Source organism: Melospiza melodia, chromosome 14, assembly GCF_035770615.1.
Source record: "Melospiza melodia melodia isolate bMelMel2 chromosome 14, bMelMel2.pri, whole genome shotgun sequence".
NCBI classification, from domain to species: Eukaryota; Metazoa; Chordata; class Aves; order Passeriformes; family Passerellidae; genus Melospiza; species Melospiza melodia.
Window position 1 is genome coordinate 9,892,407 of NC_086207.1, and position 13,471 is coordinate 9,905,877.

General features: G+C 46.2%; 1 protein-coding gene across 1 annotated transcript; it reads left to right on the forward strand.

The window, feature by feature from the left end:
• The first annotated feature begins 9,738 nt into the window (after positions 1-9,738).
• Positions 9,739-13,022, forward strand: LOC134424994 (uncharacterized). The gene has a single exon (XM_063169204.1). The coding sequence runs from the start codon at positions 10,326-10,328 to the stop codon at positions 13,020-13,022; it is 2,697 nt and encodes an 898-aa protein (XP_063025274.1). The 5' UTR covers positions 9,739-10,325.
• The last annotated feature ends 449 nt before the right edge of the window (positions 13,023-13,471 follow it).

A 13,471-nucleotide genomic window follows, 5' to 3' on the forward strand; every position in this document is an offset into this window, starting at 1 on the left:
AGGGCTCTTGGCAGTGACCTCAGGCCGGGGACAGCATGGGATGCTCCTGGAGTGGGGACACCCAGTGGGATGTCACACAGCACAGCAGTGTTTTGGGTTGCAGAGGCCTCACCTGGTCCCTCCCCTGTGGCCTTGGCAGCGTTTTCATGGAATTTTTCAGCGGTGCCCACGTGGGAGCGGTGGCAGCCAGCCAGGAGCTCCAGCCCTGTGGTTAATGATTGACTGGTGAGATAATGCACAACCCAGCCCTCCGTGCGCTGCCTTTGCTCCTGCCCCGCTCTGCTCCCTCTGTGCCCCAGAGCACAGCGAGCAGGGCACTGCCAGCCTGGCACTGCCACCCTGCAGGATGGCCAGGACGGGAGCCACGGCACAGCCCAGGGGACAGGTGAGACAGGGAAGGGCCCTGACACAGGAGAGCATGGAGAGCTGTGACAGGGGACAGGTGAGAGAGGGAATGGCTCTGACACCTGGAGAGCATGGAGAGCTGTGACAGGGGACAGGTGAGACAGGGAATGGCTCTGACACCTGGGAATGCATGGAGAGCTGTGACAGGGGACAGGTGAGACAGGGAATGGCCCTGACACCTGGGAATGCATGGAGAGCTGTGACAGGGGACAGGTGAGACAGAGAATGGCCCTGACACCTGGAGAGCATGGAGAGCTGTGACAGGGGACAGGTGAGACAGGGAATGGCCCTGACACCTGGAGAGCATGGAGAGAAAGGGAATGGCCCTGACACCTGGAGAGCATGGAGAGCTGTGACAGGGGACAAATGAGACAGGGAATGGCCCTGACACCTGGGAATGCATGGAGAGCTGTGAGAGGGGACAGGTGAGACAGGAGAGCATGGAGAGCTGTCACACTGTGACCTGCACAGGCTCTGCTTCATTGACTGTCAGATCTTCTCAGCTGGGATGTGGGACCAGTGCATTGGCTTCTGTTTTATAGAGAGAATTTTGGAGGTAGAAATGGGCACTGTGTACTCACTGGGAACATGCCTGCAGAGTCTGGAGCTGACAGGTAACCTGACCTGCTGTGTGCAAGGTGTCCCTGCCCGTGGCAGCAAGGGGGGAGCTGGAGGAGCTTTCAGGTACCTTCTAACCCAAAGCATTTTGTAGTTCTGTGATTCTAACAAAACCAAGCAACATCTCTGTGTGTGTTTATGTACTGTGTGTGTGTATTTTAGATGCCTGTACATGGTACATGTTGCCTTCAGCAGTTGCTGTGCTGTTTGTGTATTTGCTTTCTGCAAGAAAAGAATGGAAAGAACATTCTGGCTGCTCTGGTGTTTATATTGTGTTTGCTGCAAGTCTGGAGAAGATGATTCTGCTGATCCACGGTCTGAGGAGCTGCTCCTTAGCCTGTGGATCAGTGCCTGTGTTTGGGGAGGGATTCAGGGATTTCCCAGCTGCAGACCTTGAGGGCCACAGTGCGTGCTGTCTCTGGTCTCTCCTGACAAGCAGATTTTGCTTTAGCTCAGCAGGGTCCCTTGGGCAGCTGGGGGACACCACAGAGGGTTGGTGCAGTTTGTGTGACCCCTGGCTTGGTGTTCGGGACACCCCAGCCGTGCCAGCTGCTGGTGGCCTTGTGGCACAGGTGCCAGGCTGGTGCCAGGCTGGGGGCTCCTGAGGGGTTTGGGGGGCTCAGCAAGAGGAGGTGCAGGCTGTGCCATCCCAGCCAAAGCTCCCACTGGGGAGGAACAACCTAAACCTGGTGCATCAGCCCAGCCAGGGCCAGGCAGGAGCCGGTGGATGTGCTGAGAGCAGAAATGTGTGACAAACGGGCGCTGTGCTTCCTGCCAGTCCCTTCTCCCCAGCAGGGCTGCCTCAGCTCTCACCTGCATCTGCTGCTCCCACCTGGAACAGCAGCCTGGAGACAGAGGAAGGGGCAGGATGTGTGTTGGAAAATGTTAAAACCACATTTTGAAATGTTTAACTTGAGGCTGGAAGCTGTCTTAGGCACACTTGGTTGCACCAGGCCACCTGAGCTTCAGCACTTGTCCTCAGGACCTCCGCCTGGATAAAGTGGAATTTTCATAGGGAAATGTGTCAACATAACCAAACAATAGAGGACAGAATTGAATTTGTAACAGAAAAATTATCTTTAAAATGCTAAAATTATCAGTGCTGTAATGTGTGAGGGACCAGTTGCACTCCTGCTGTGGGCAGTCTGGAGAGTCACCTGAGTCTGATACAGTCACAGGAGCTCTGCTCTAACCTTGAGTGTACAGATTGTGTGGGTTTTTTTTTTTTTTTTTTAATAAATAAAATCTAGGTCTGTGTTAACTGGGTCAGGTAAAGGGTCTGGCAGATAGACATTTTCACACAGAAATGAGCTACCTTGGTACAAAATGTACTGAATGGTTCTCCAGCGCAGGCAATGTTTGAGGCTAATGGTGAAATGCAGATTATAGAGGATTTATTTGGGAGCTCAGAGGGGAATTTCTGTAGAATGGATTAAATACAGAAAGGTGGATCTGCAAAACCTCACACCTTTCTGTTTGGATGGGCACTAGCTGGCATGAAGTGCTCCTGACAGGGAATCCCTTGGTCCCTTGCTTGTGTGTCCCCAGCAGACCCTGGCACTGAAACTCCACTGCTCTGAGTTACTCACTTGATTTCAGAGGTGAGCACTGTCCTGCCATCACCTGTTGGGGAAAGTCTCACAAAAGCTCTGAGTGCTGCCTTTTCCCAGAATTGAATTCATTTATGGGAATTGTTTATTTTTTCCCCCAGCATTTTTCCTCTGCCATCCCCTGCCAGTCTTGCAGCATGTCTGGAGGAGGCTGAAGGAGGGTGGGATCAGTTTGGATGCTGAGAAGGAATTCCTCCCTGTGAGGGTGGGCAGGCCCTGGCACAGGGAGCCCAGAGCAGCTGTGGCTGCCCCTGCACCCCTGGCAGTGCCCAGGACCAGGATGGATGGGCTGGGAGCACCCTGGGACAGTGGGAGCTGTCCCTGCCCATGGCAGGGGTGGAACGGGGTGATCCTTAAGGACCCTTCCAACCCAAACCATTCTGTGATTCTGTGATGCTCTTGGCAGACCAAGGCTTTGATTTCTGCCCCCAATCCCACCTCACCACTAAACCTGCTCTCATGTAACTATTGGATATTTCCAGATTATTTTTAACTACTAATCCAGGTTTTCATTTTTTGTTGTGGAGACCAGAGATATGTTTAGTGAGATTAAGCATAAACACTGATGAATTCTGCCCAAACAAAAGCTATGGGAAAATACTCGAATGCAGTATTTGCCAAAGGAACAGAGCAGGCTAATATATTATTTCTTGTGTATATTTGGTGGTTTCCTCTTTTTCCAGTGGAATGTTCTGTAGTAACTGGATACTGCATTACTGTCTGCTCCAGCCCAAAGGCAGGCTTAATTACATTTAACATCTGGATGAATTAGACTGAAAACAGACATTCTCTGGAAAGGAATAGTTTCTGTCTCCTATGTCAAAATAAGAAAGAGCTAATGACTTTTTTTAAATACCACATTAATTGGTATGACTTCATAATCCTTTATCTATATACACGAAAATGGAAGTGCTAATATTGTTTGCCAGTTATATTTTAGACTGCTGCTATGAAAGACTGGAAAAGTTATGTGATTTCCTGAGGGTGGTAAGGTATTAAAAAATTAATTTGTAGTGAGAAGGAGTGCTGAGAAGGTTCTGCTCCTGCTTGGGGACTCAAGTGATTTCATGGTAAGGCAGAGTCCTACTGGTGTGGCAGAATAGAATTGAAGTTTGTGAGATGCTCTCCGAGGTTCAGGGAGATTGTTTTGTTGGATGAAGCTCCACTTCCACCCCTGTGCTCACTCTCTCTCTGATTCCCTCCTGGCTCCAGGCTCCCCCTCACTTGTGGTCAGTGCTGGGAAGTTTTCCAGGTGCCCCCAGCTGGTTCTTGTGCTCCCCTGTTCTCAGGGGTAATCTGGGTGAGCCAGCCTGACCATGTCACCCTCTGCTCTGGGAAGGTCTGGTGGGATTCTCTGTCACACATTTTACCTGGGATTCCCTAGATGGAAATTACTCAGGGAATGTAGTGAAGAGAGTGCATTTCTGCATCTTCATGAAGTTCATTGCACACGGTCTAGAGCTTGCAAAATTCAGCAAAAAGCTTCTTTGTACATTAGGAGAGCAGAGAATGAACTTTTTGATCCATCTGAAGCCATAATTTAAATTATATACACACATATATTTATAAACATAAATTATAGATTAGATATAGATGATATAGATATAGATATATAGATATGTAGATATGTAGATATATAGATATATAGATATATAGATATATAGATATATAGATATATAGATATATAGATATATAGATATATAGATATACAGATATATAGATATAATCCCACTTTATTAAGGTGGACTGGACACTGCTCCTTCCCCAGTCAGCACCTCTGGATCCATCTGGATCCATCCTTGCCTGAAACTGGAGCTGCAGCAGGAATGTTTGTTCTCACTGCAGCTTTGCCTGTGGAAAACATAACTACAGCACGTAGAAATTGGAATCTGCAGTGTTGTTCTGGCAAGGGCTCTTGGATTGCATTTACAGAGCCATCCATAAAGCTTCTGAGAATAGTTTTATATTAGAATAAAGCATAGGTAGGTGCCAGAAAACCACAATTCTTCAAAGATAAGATGACTTCATGACATTTCCCAGCCAGCCAACCCTCACTGAGTGTCAGCTGTCCCAGAGCTCTGATAAAGCTGGAAAAGCCAAATTCTGATCCAGGCAGTGCTGAGATAGTCTGGGTTTGGGATGTGTGGCACCTGGTGAAGCTGCCTGTAATAAGCACTTGGTTTTTCTAATTATAGGCAATTAATAATGAATATGTTTTTAAAACTGTGCTTGCACAGATTGCTAACCAACTACCAAGTCATGGGATTCTGGACTAAAACCATGTCAGTGGAAGCAGATGTTGAATGGATTACCCCTATTTAAAGGCCAGTTTCTTCTCTTGTGAGCTTGACTTGCTGCCTGAGCTGTGGGAAGCTCAGTGCAGCCAGGGACAGGTCAGAGGGACTATGAGAATTTTATTTTTCCCTGATGTTTCTTGGACAGCCTTGCTGGGAAGCAGTCAGCATGGTAGAAATGAGAAAACATCTTTATTATAGATATTAATTCTATTCTATTAATTAGTTAATTTAATAATATATATAGTAATTCTAAAGACTGATGTTTAAAAATCAACAGTGTCATTAGATTTTTTTCCTTTTTGATTTTTAGTACTTTGGAGTCTCTAATTTTTAATTCTCTTGGTGGTGTTTCTGTAGCCTGTAAAAACAGTATGGGGCTAAGTTCATGGCATCAGATGAACTTGATTAGATTTTAAAAAGAAATAAGGAAAATATGATGACATTAACAGGGATGAAATGGAAGTGGTTAGGAAGAAATGCATACATTTGGGATGAAACTCTGATTTCTGGCAAAATCATTTTCTGAGAAGCACTTACAGAGTTAGAAGAAACAGTGTTTGGTGTTTAATAGAACAGAGACTAATGGTGATGGCAACCAAGAGAAATTTTTGAGGCTGAAGAAGGAAAGTCGGGGAATTCAGGGACAATGGAGAGGTATGTAGTGGGTGACTGCTCTAATTAAGAGGTCAGACTCTGTTGGGGGCTCAGAAAAGGTCTCCACAGGGCTGTGAAGCATTGCCAAACCTGATCTTCCCCATTAATGCCTTGCCCAGAGACTGGGCCACAGCTCTCACCTCCACAAGCAGTTTATTTGGGCCACAGCTTTCATCAGCCCATAGGCACGTTGGGCAAATGCCAAATGTTGCTGTGCACCAGTGGGATGTCCTCCCTCTGGGAGTGACACCAGGAAGGTGCAGGATGGACCCATTCTGGTACTGTGGCTCCAGCAAAGCTCCCTTGCTGCTCACCAGGGATCTCCTCCTCCTTAGGGAGCCTGGCCTAGCAGGGTGAGGGGGTTTAGGAAGGTTTGTCTGTGCCCCTACACAAAAAAGGGGATACTCAGATGCATTTTGTTATTATTACTTTCATCCTTCTCTAAATTTCTCATGACGCTTAGATAGCTCCAGAAAGCCTCAAGTGTGTGTCCGTGGGTCTTACTGGAAATGTTTACATTCCTCAAACTATGGTGAAATTTATTTCTGTGTACACAAGGCACAGACCTCCTCTAAATCCCACTCAGGCTCTGTTTTGGGACTGTGTGACACTTTGACTTCCCTGGCTCCCAGTAGCAGGGTGAGCTTTCCACAGGTCCTGGAAGCCAAATGTGAGGTTTGTCCCTGGGTGTTGATGTGCAATATCCCTGGTGACCATTACCACCTGCACAACAGCTCTGGAAATTGCACTTAATGAGAAAAACAGGGATTAGAGTCTTCAGAAATCTTAGCAAAATAATGCAGATTAGCAGAAAGTGTGGGTTTTCAGTCGACCAAAGGCAATATCATCTGCTATGTTTGCCTTCCTGTTAGAAACCTAAGGTTGAAACCCAAGGGGATAAAATCGTTGATTATAAGCTAGAATCAAATAAAAACAAAGAGAAAGTATCTACTAAAAAGAAAAGGCAGAGAAAGAGAGAAGTAGTGACTTTCAGAGATGCTGGGCACACAGGCAATGCCAGCCACACTTTTCTGAATGGAGTGTCCTTCCATTTCTCTCACCCTTTCAACAGTCAGGCCAAAGGGATGGAATCTGAAGACTTCAGACATTTGTCTGAAATTTCTGGATATTCCAGAGTCTGGTCAAAGAAGCAGCTCTTATTTCCAGACACCTCATATCTCAGAGAATACACCCATGTCGTGCAAGGGCATGGGTTTCTCTGGATGGAGACCTGGGAACCTGTGCTAGATCACCCACTGGTGACCTGCTGAAGGTTTCTGGGATGCCAGAGACTGCACCTGACTTCCCCAGGATCCTGCACCTGCCTTTCCCAGGATTTCTGCCCTGGGAAAGCCAGGAGGATCACCTGCTAAAGCAAGAGTCCCTCAGGTGATCTCTTGGTAGCAATGAAACCTCAGGGTCTGGGGAGCAGATGGGTCGGGTGCTGCAGCCTGTGCAACAGGCTGGAATCTGAAGAATTTCAGTTAATGTTTACATCCAGTGTTTACCCTTTGATAAGGAACAGGTCATTCACTAATGTGGACATGACATATTATTGGGAGGTTGTCAAGGTGTTTGCTTTGTGTTTTGCACACTTGTTCTCCTCTGGAGAACACTTGTGTAATGTAGTTTGATCCAGATCAACAGCTGTGGGTTTCCCCTTTACTTCATGGAGCCATTTGTATAAAAAGGGCAATTACACAACAAGAGAGCTAAGAAGGTTTGAATTCTGCTTGTGTTTGTGAGAAGGAAAATTCTCATTCTTGCTTCTGTAATACAAAGATTGTGTTGGTCATTTCAAGGGAGCTCCACAAGTACACAAATTATTGCAAACTGTGTTATATGCCAGGGACATTTTTCCTGGGTTGTTGAGGGCAAATCAGAGATAGAGAGAATACCTGTGTTTCTGGTGGGTGACGATTTGTTTGTGCAAGCATTGTATATCAGTGCAGGTGAGTTACAGATCAATTATGGCACCTGGCAAACTCTAAATGAGGTCAAACAAGACCAAACTGCAATTATAATAAATCTTGCCCTTATAAGACAGGTGAGTTGTGCACTGGCTGTGGTCTGGAGTCACTGGGTTTTCTCTGTACAGAGTTTATTTGCTAGACAGGAGGCTTTGGCATACTGAGTTGATTGCAAAGAATTCAAGATTGTGCAATGCAAATCACCTTTCCCTAGAACAGAACAGGTTGATGTGGATGGAAGTTAAATTAGCCTGTTTTTAACAACAAAAAACAATAAGAAAACCACTTTGGAATGTAATAGATTCATAGTGGCTTTATTTCTTCCTTGGGCATGGAGTGGATATACTTCCCTGCATTCTTACTCTGTTAATACACTTCCCTTCATCTTTCAGTGGTTTTGGTTCTGATATATTTTAATTTAACATTTTTCTTCTTGCTTCCAGTGGTTTACAAAGCAAGCAAGTGGGTCTGGAGTGGCACATTGCATTCCAGCCTTGCCAGAGGAGCACAGTCCCTGAGGGAGCTCTGCTTCTCCCCTCTGAGAGCAATAATTTCATTGTTCATGTCAGCTGAGTTTTAAGGACATTTGTGGTTTTCTCTTACATGGGAAAGAGAGGGCAGCTTCCACACAGTTCTTTGAACACACTGAAATAAACAATTCTGCTGCCAGGGTTTAGGAAATATCCTCTGCAAAAGAAACAAAAGTATTCCCTAAGGTGTGTTTCAGTATCAGGCAGAGCTTCTTACCTCAGTCTTCTAAGATATTGAAATGATATTTCCTATTACTTCTGGTGTTATAAAATCCTGAGTCAAAAATTCTTCTCTGTATCGCCAGCTTCACTGAAAATCCAATGAGGAGCTTGAAACAATGGGGGGAAAGAGATTTTGGGAATGACTGGTATAGGAAACCAGGAGAGCACTTCCATGGATAGACATGAACTGAATCACAGCAGTTACTTGGGTTCTAGACATTGCTGTGAAAAGTTGGAGCCAAATTCTCCCTGTAGATCAGGGTGGCTCCATGAGCTTCCATGGAACTGTGCCAGCACATCCCGGACCAGGACTTGGCTCTGTCTGTTTACAGCACCAACAGCAAGAGCTGCTTGGAGAGGTTCCTCTGGGAGAAAAATTTAATTAGAACAAGGGAGATAAGAGTGACAGAGCAATCTGTCTTCTGGACCTCCTGTGGAATGTGTGGCTCCTGTGGGGTTTGGTCCTGTGCACCCACAGCACCCCCCGGTCCTGCTGAGCTCTCCCAGGGGTCACAGCCATGGGCCAGAGCTCCAGGGCACTCCTGGGAAATGTGACTGCACTGGGACACACCATGGTCCCCTCCCATCTGCACTGGGTCTCACTCCAGTCATTCAATGCTTTTTTCCCTCAGCAGCTCCAAAAAATCCAATGCTTTTCTTTCACCAAGTAGCTCAGGTTTTTATTTCTTTAAATTCCTGAACCCACCATGGTGAAAAGGATGGGGAATAGCATCATCAGCCACTGATGTTTCCTATTTCCTTTGTGACCCTGTTATTCACAGAATTAGATTTCACAGCTTTGTTTTAAATGATCTAAAGACAGAGAGAACTCCAGACATCCTTGAGTTGGTTTCTTACTAAAATGTTAAAAAACAAGGCAAGCGCCCAGGAAAAAAACCCCAAAAAAACAGCAGGCAAATTACCACTTTGTGGTGTTAGGCTGCTTTCATTTCCCAGAAACTAGTTAATTTATTTAGTGTGCCCCACCAGTCCAAGTTTCATTTATAGATTAACTTGTGTATTTTGGCTCCTATCCATCTCTTCCTTTGGCTCAAAATGAATGATACCAGGACTGTCTTTGAAACAAGGCAGGAATGTGATTTTTTTTTTTTTTTTGAGAGAAACATCACTCTGAAACCTCTCTTTCTGCCAGCTTTTTGAGGTCCCACCACAGAAATATGATATTGGGAATGGCAGATTAGTGTCTGGTGAGTCCCACCTTTATGAATAAATCAGACATGTAATATTCTGGAGGGATCTGGACACAATTTGTGTCTCCTCAGAAGGCCTTTTACTGGAGCACTTGTTGATGAAGCTTTTCATGATTGTTTGTTTGCTTTCTTTTAATAACTAATCAGTTTCTAGAGCTGGTTTAAATGAGAAATACTAAACGAGGTTGCTGGTTAGCAGCACTCTGGTGCCAGCTCAGTCTTGTATTTGGGTTCCTCCTGCCTGGGAGCAGTCAGGGGGTCTGAAGCTGGCAGAGGGGCTGAGAGGGTCAGGCTGTTGGTGTGAGAATCTCCTGCTTGTCCTCTCTTGGCCCATTGGGTTGCTGCTTGAGGATCCATTTGTTAAACTAAACCTGTGGGCATCATGCACAGCAATCAGAGAGGAACTGTCAAGTGCTGCTGATAAACACAGGCTGTTTTCCAGACTGCAAAAACTGTTGTTGTACATGAACTCTATGCTGGTGCTTTTTCCTAGTCCATTTGGGGGTTTGCAGGGGAGTTCTGAGCTGCAGCCATAAATATCTGGCCATCTTTTAAAATCTGTGACTTGGGACTGGCAGCAGAATGTCTCACCAAGATGCTCTGTCGGTCTCAAGCACCTTTTTCTAGGATTCTGGGAAAGGTTTGCCAAGATGTGCCAGGAGAATCCTCCCACTGAGTCTTTTCACACATTTCTCTTTCTTTTTAGGTTCTTCTAGATATTACTGGAATGTAACTGTAGAGGAAAATGTTCATTTCTAACTCGGTTGTGGGCTTTTAATCAGACTCGGATTTCTGGAAATGCTGCAACATGACTTCAGCTGGGAATGAGATAGAAAGATGGGCTCAGAGGCAAGGTGGCAGAGCTGGGAAGCTGGTGGAGCCTGTGGCCTCTCCTGAAAATGATCATCTTTTGTCAGTGAAGTCAGTCAGCAGCATGGAGCATCTCCTGCACCTCCCTGGAAGGGCAGACTCTGCTTACAGCTCTTTCTCAGGAGGATCAAACATCCCAGAGAACCCCACACCATCAGGCCAAGGTGATTATTTCTGTGTGCCTCCAGAGCAGGCCCCGTACATGGACTCAGAATACGTGACAGGAATTTATAACCTCAGTGCTGCCCACCCTGCCCTCAGATCCCCCCAGGCATCCAAGGCACCAGAGCCGAGCATCCCCAACAGCTCCCACAGCTGTGGAGTTACTCCTGCCCAAAGGACTTCAAATCAGGGCCCTGCAGCCCTGGCAGCTCCTCTGCTGTCCCCTCCCAGGTGTCCCAAGAGCTGTAACATCACTACCAGGCCCTTGGACACGCCAAGAGAGAGAAGAGGCTCTGCAGGGCACACTGAGGGCAGCGGGCAGCCAGCCCCTGGAGCGCAGCACATGGAGGGACCATGGGGCCAGCACTGGGATGCACTCACAGAGCAGCATGCAGGGCCTCCTAGGGAAAAGCCTCTGGAAAACAAGGGCCTTTCTTCTGATTTCACAAAGGTATCAAAAGTTCAGCCATTAAAGACAGAGGAAAATGGAGAGTGGAGACCATCGCAACAACCTACAAAGAGAAGCAAACACATTTTCAGGAGACCTTCTTCGTTCATTTTTCAAGAATATTTAAAGACAGACTCTGTGGTGAATGTCCCCAAAATACTTTCTGCATATAATTCAGGTCATGGTAACAAAATTCCCAAAGAGATGAACTCCAAATCCTATCACCAAGCACATTCCAAGCCCAGTGCTGTTAATGATACACAGGAAGTCAAACAGTGTCCCAGGGGTGTGTGTAGGGCAGGTGCCAGAGAAGCAGCTCTGCCAAGCACTGTGCCAGGTTCCAGCCAGAGGAAAGAGTCCCTGCCCTGTGCTCAGGGCCCGCTCCATGCTGAGTGGAGTTCAGACATGGATCAGGATGTGTTTGAGGACAGCTCAGAATTAAAATACATGGAGAATGCTCTTCTAAATAAAAATGCTCCCAGGAAGCTGAACAGTTATGCAGACAAAAATCAGTGCTGTGATTCTGAAGGAAAAATTATGAGCAATATTAGGGAATCAGTCCCAAACCAGCAAAACAAAGTGCAGAGATCACCACTGTCCTGCAGCTGCAGTGCTGTGGAAGTGGAGCACCCTCAGTGTGAGGAGCTGGACCAGGGAAGGAAGCAGAGCTGTGATGATGGCACAAGCCAAAAGGCTTCTTTCAGACCAAAGGAAGAGTCCACATCTCAGTCATTAAAAGAAGTGCAGAAAGGAAAGCAGGGTAACAACAGCAGTCCTGACCTCAGTATGTGTCTGGAGCAAGAGGAACCTCCTGCTCAGAAACTGCAGCCTGTATTTCAAACACAGCTCTCAAGACAGCTCTGGTTGGACCATGCTGGGGAACAAATAACCAGGCAGGCAACTCCCATGCTTTACTATCTGTCTGCAGGGAGAACCACCAGTGTCCTGCACCCCAGCAAGGACTCAAGGAGCTCACCAAAGGAAATTCCATCAGCACAGTGTCTGGAGATACAAAGAGAAGGCCATCAGCCCCAGAGGAGCAGCCACCACCACCAGCACAGTGCTGATGATCTCCAGCTTCAGAACAAAGATCTCATTTTCAGGAGTCCTGCCTCATTCACAGAGGAGAGTTTACAGAATGACTACATAGAGAAACTTAAAATGGCTCAGAAAAAGGTTCTCAAAGAAACCTCCTTTAAAAGAAAAGACTTACAGATGAGTTTGCCTGTCAGACTGAGACAGAAATCCTCTAAAAGGCCATCCATTGAACACCTTCGGTCTTTCTCATTATCCAGTGCAAGTGAGGATGCCAAATCTGTTCCTTGCTCCCCTTCCCATCTAGAATCCTTGGAAAGTTTCAATAGAAATGAAGAAATAAGGAGGCCACAAAAAGGTCAAGCAGGGGGAAGGAAAAGGGTAACCCAAGAGCAAAAGAAACTGTGCTACTCTGAGCCTGAGAAGCTCAATCACCTAATGGATAAGGAAATATCATGGAGTCAAGTTAGGGATGAAACCACTGACCAAGGCACAGTGGCATCCAGGAGAAGGGATCTGGAGAACAGAGGAAAGGCATTCTCCAGCTCAAGTGTCTCCAGGACAGAGCTGAAACAAATCCAGCACAGTGCACTGATCAAATACATGGAACGAAAGATCAGTCAAAGGCCAGGGGGGTCACAACACCTCCCACTGCATAAACCACCCCTGCAGGAGAGGCTGTCAAATCCCAAAGGCCCTCCTGGCCAGATTTCCAACCCAAATGGAAGCAGGAAGATGCAAAATGATGAGGTTTTCTGCCAACCTCTCTCTGAACAGAAATCACCAGATGTTTTTCCTCCTTTGCCTTCTGCTCCCCCACGGAACGGGAGCAGCAGGTGTGATCCCAACCAAGGGGACAGGAGCTGTACCAGCAAGTGTCCATCTGCTGAAAGCCTCCCACAGGCAGGGGGCTCTGCATCTGGGAGAGCTCCTGAGAGACCAAAATCCACTCCTTCTTCCATGCAGGTAAGACACCAAACCAGTACCTGAAAGAAACTCAAGAGGGGCATAAAGAAACTCAAGAGGGACTCTGGCACTTGAAGATGCATTTGCAGAGAACATGTGCTGTATGCTGGATGAGGCTGTTTGTGCTCCAGTAGTCTATATTGTTAATGACAGCAACTTCATTAGAGCCCTATCCCAAAAAAGGTCATTATAGAGAAAATTTTATAAATTACCAAGATTTTTCTTTAAAAAGACAGTAGCTGTCAATATTGTTGAGGAGAATAAAGAAAATAAAGGGCCAAAAAATAAATTATTAAACGTACCACTAAAATTGCCCTACTGAAGAGACAAACTTCTACCAATGCTGAATTTCTGAACTGCTATGACAGTAGAGGTGTCTTTTGTTGACAGCTGGTTTTTGGTTTTCTTGGGGGAAAAAAATATTATTATGCTACCTAGGAAGAGCATAATAGCAATTTAATTAATAAAAAAGA